The 2,591-nt window shown below is 41.1% G+C and overlaps 1 protein-coding gene across 1 annotated transcript; it reads left to right on the top strand.

Moving 5' to 3' along the window:
- The first annotated feature begins 796 nt into the window (after positions 1-796).
- On the top strand, positions 797-2,010 carry ier3 (immediate early response 3). Its single transcript, XM_079689253.1, has one exon. The coding sequence runs from the start codon at positions 1,023-1,025 to the stop codon at positions 1,602-1,604; it is 582 nt and encodes a 193-aa protein (XP_079545379.1). The 5' UTR covers positions 797-1,022; the 3' UTR covers positions 1,605-2,010.
- Positions 2,011-2,591: the final 581 nt, after the last annotated feature.

The raw sequence follows: 2,591 nt of genomic DNA, 5'->3' as shown, positions 1-2,591 counted from the left end.
AGGAAGTGCCAAAAAAAATCCCCACATTTTAAATCCTCTCTATATTTAGACTTTATCGACACATCTGACTTCCCCATGCAGGTGCACATAAAACAGAAGGTTATTCAGGAAGACCTTCAGGAATGTTTGGGTTTTGTTTCTGGTATCTTGTTATGTTTACGACTGGTCATGTAACATCTCCTAGTGTGGAGTTTAAGGGGAAGTTACAAGCATAGGAAATGTGTGTGTTTACAGTCAACTGAAACCTAGCAGATTCACTCAATGACTTCTGAATATCATGTGAATATCATGTGTAGGTTATATTGCTTCAACCATGCAACAATAAAGAGTTAAGGCAATGTATGATATATTATCAAATTATACTCAATCAAATCAAATGAATACTTTATAACAATTAATAATAGTGAATATTCAACATTTAACAGCATATGTGTGAACCTATGGTGTAGACACAATGATGTCTACACATGTCTGCTCCACGTCTATACAAGACTTAATAAATAGGAAAAATTTGCTCTTTATTATTTGTTGAGACCTTGTTCTAAAAAAAATATACGTTTAGATGCCTTTAAAAATATCTTCTTTTTTCAAATGTAAAACCTGTGTTATCCAAATTCTCAAGAATCAGTGATTCGTGATTTACATTAGGCATACTCCTTAATCACAAAAATTTGATAGGCTTTCCGCTTTTGTCAATTGAAATGCCTCTCTCTGATGAGGCCATATGATTTGGTGTAATTATTTCACCAAACCCTGATGATTCATTCGGCTCCTCGGCGCATGGTGCCGCAGCATTCCAGCTGCGGTCACAAACTCCAACATTATGCAAATATTTCGTTTTTTTCTCACTTGAGCAATACCGTCAGGGAGTGGCCTTCTTACTATGGGCGTTTCTAAAATAAAACACAACCTGAACATGTAGCTATAAAGTGTGAGCTGTTCGCTGGGTGTGACATATTCAACTTTCTGAGAGCACCGAGAGAGTAACACAGAGAGAGAAAAAGACACAAAACTCAAAGAAAATGTACTCACGATCAAACAGCATGACCCTGACTGTACAGCGGGAGAGATATGGCTTCTCCAGGATGGCGACCCGCAGCACGGAGCCCGAGGTCTTCACCTTCGAGCGGATACCGACTCAGGCCACCGCCGTGCGCTCCTGCGTGCCGATCCGACCGAAGAAGCGCTGCACCCGGGTGATGTATCCCGCTAAAGTCCGCATGCACCTTCCACCACAGGAGAAATCCCAGGCCAAGCGCTGGCTGGTCATCCTGTGTCTTGTGGTGCTGTGGCAGATCTACACCGAGGAGCCCTGCGCCGACACGCCGCTGGGCAGCTCGGACAGCTCTGTCAGCGACTACCAGGGGTTCCCCTTCCAGGGTGCGGAGGATCAGGCCCAGCTCACAGAGTTCAGCGCCAGCTCAGAGCTCATGTCATCCACACCGAGCAGTTGTGAGGACGACGGCTCATTAAGCGAGCAGATCATCCCGAACACATGCCCCAAGCCCGGCCAGGAGACGGAGAGCAGCCAGTTCGAGCAGAGTGCAGGGAAGAGCTACGTGGTGGCTCTGCTGGTCTACCACAGACTGGGCAGCGACAACTAAACCTCCCTGTACTGGGTTACCTGTAAACCACCACCTGTGTGTGGAAATAATACACAGCAGGAGTTGATCCTGAGCAGCTACCTCGACACGCAGCTCCATGCGCCGGCGTCTCCGTGCCAGCAGCCCCCTTGAGAGAAGAGGAGGACACAAGTCTGGAAAAGAAACACTTGGAAGAAAGAATGAACTGTGAACCCTGACAACAAACTTGAACTTAAAAAAACTTGAACTTATGTGTGTGATTTACACACGGACTTTACTGCACTCTAACTTTATGTTTTACACTCTGATTATTGTCATGAAAAACCAGCTGAAATTGACACTGTCTTGTCTAAATGTCTTATTTAGTTATTTATTCTATTTGCTATTTATTGATTGATAATTTAAATTAAAAAAAATTCGAAAAGAAGTTCTTGTTTACAGCCTTTTTACTGCACTAAATGTTTTCTACGGTTATTTTTTGTATTCATCTCTAGACATTGGGATGTTGTGTGTAATAGATTTCTACAGACTGATTTAGCTTATAATCATTACATCTGCAAACTTGTTCTCAGAATTTTTTGGGGAAAGCCCTATAATTACAAACGAAAGGTATCAAACATATATTTTTGTCAAGTTTATACAATCATTCAAACAACTAAATATTACCATAGGCAACGCTTTTCCAAATTCTCTAAATAGACCAAATGGTTTTCTGCTATTTGAATATTACACTTTGCATAAGCGTCAAACACTTCATCCAGATGCATATTTTATACAGGTGTGCTGACACTCTACAAAATATATATTTAAATGCAAACATTGAGTTGATTTAGAAATAAAAAGTATGATCATCACTGAGAATGATACAGAAAGAAGTCCAAATAACTCAACTTCATAGTGAAGATGGTGACATAGTGTCAAAATGTCATAAATATAGTCTATGGTAAATACTGAATCCAAACCAACGCTTTTGTACAAGATATTTAACGGAATTTGGGACAAAGAAGT

The sequence above is a fragment of the Notothenia rossii genome (genome assembly GCF_949606895.1).
Source record: "Notothenia rossii genome assembly, chromosome: 6".
Lineage (NCBI taxonomy): Eukaryota > Metazoa > Chordata > Actinopteri > Perciformes > Nototheniidae > Notothenia > Notothenia rossii.
Note: the sequence above shows the minus strand (reverse complement) of the source record. Positions and strands in the feature narration are given on the sequence as shown.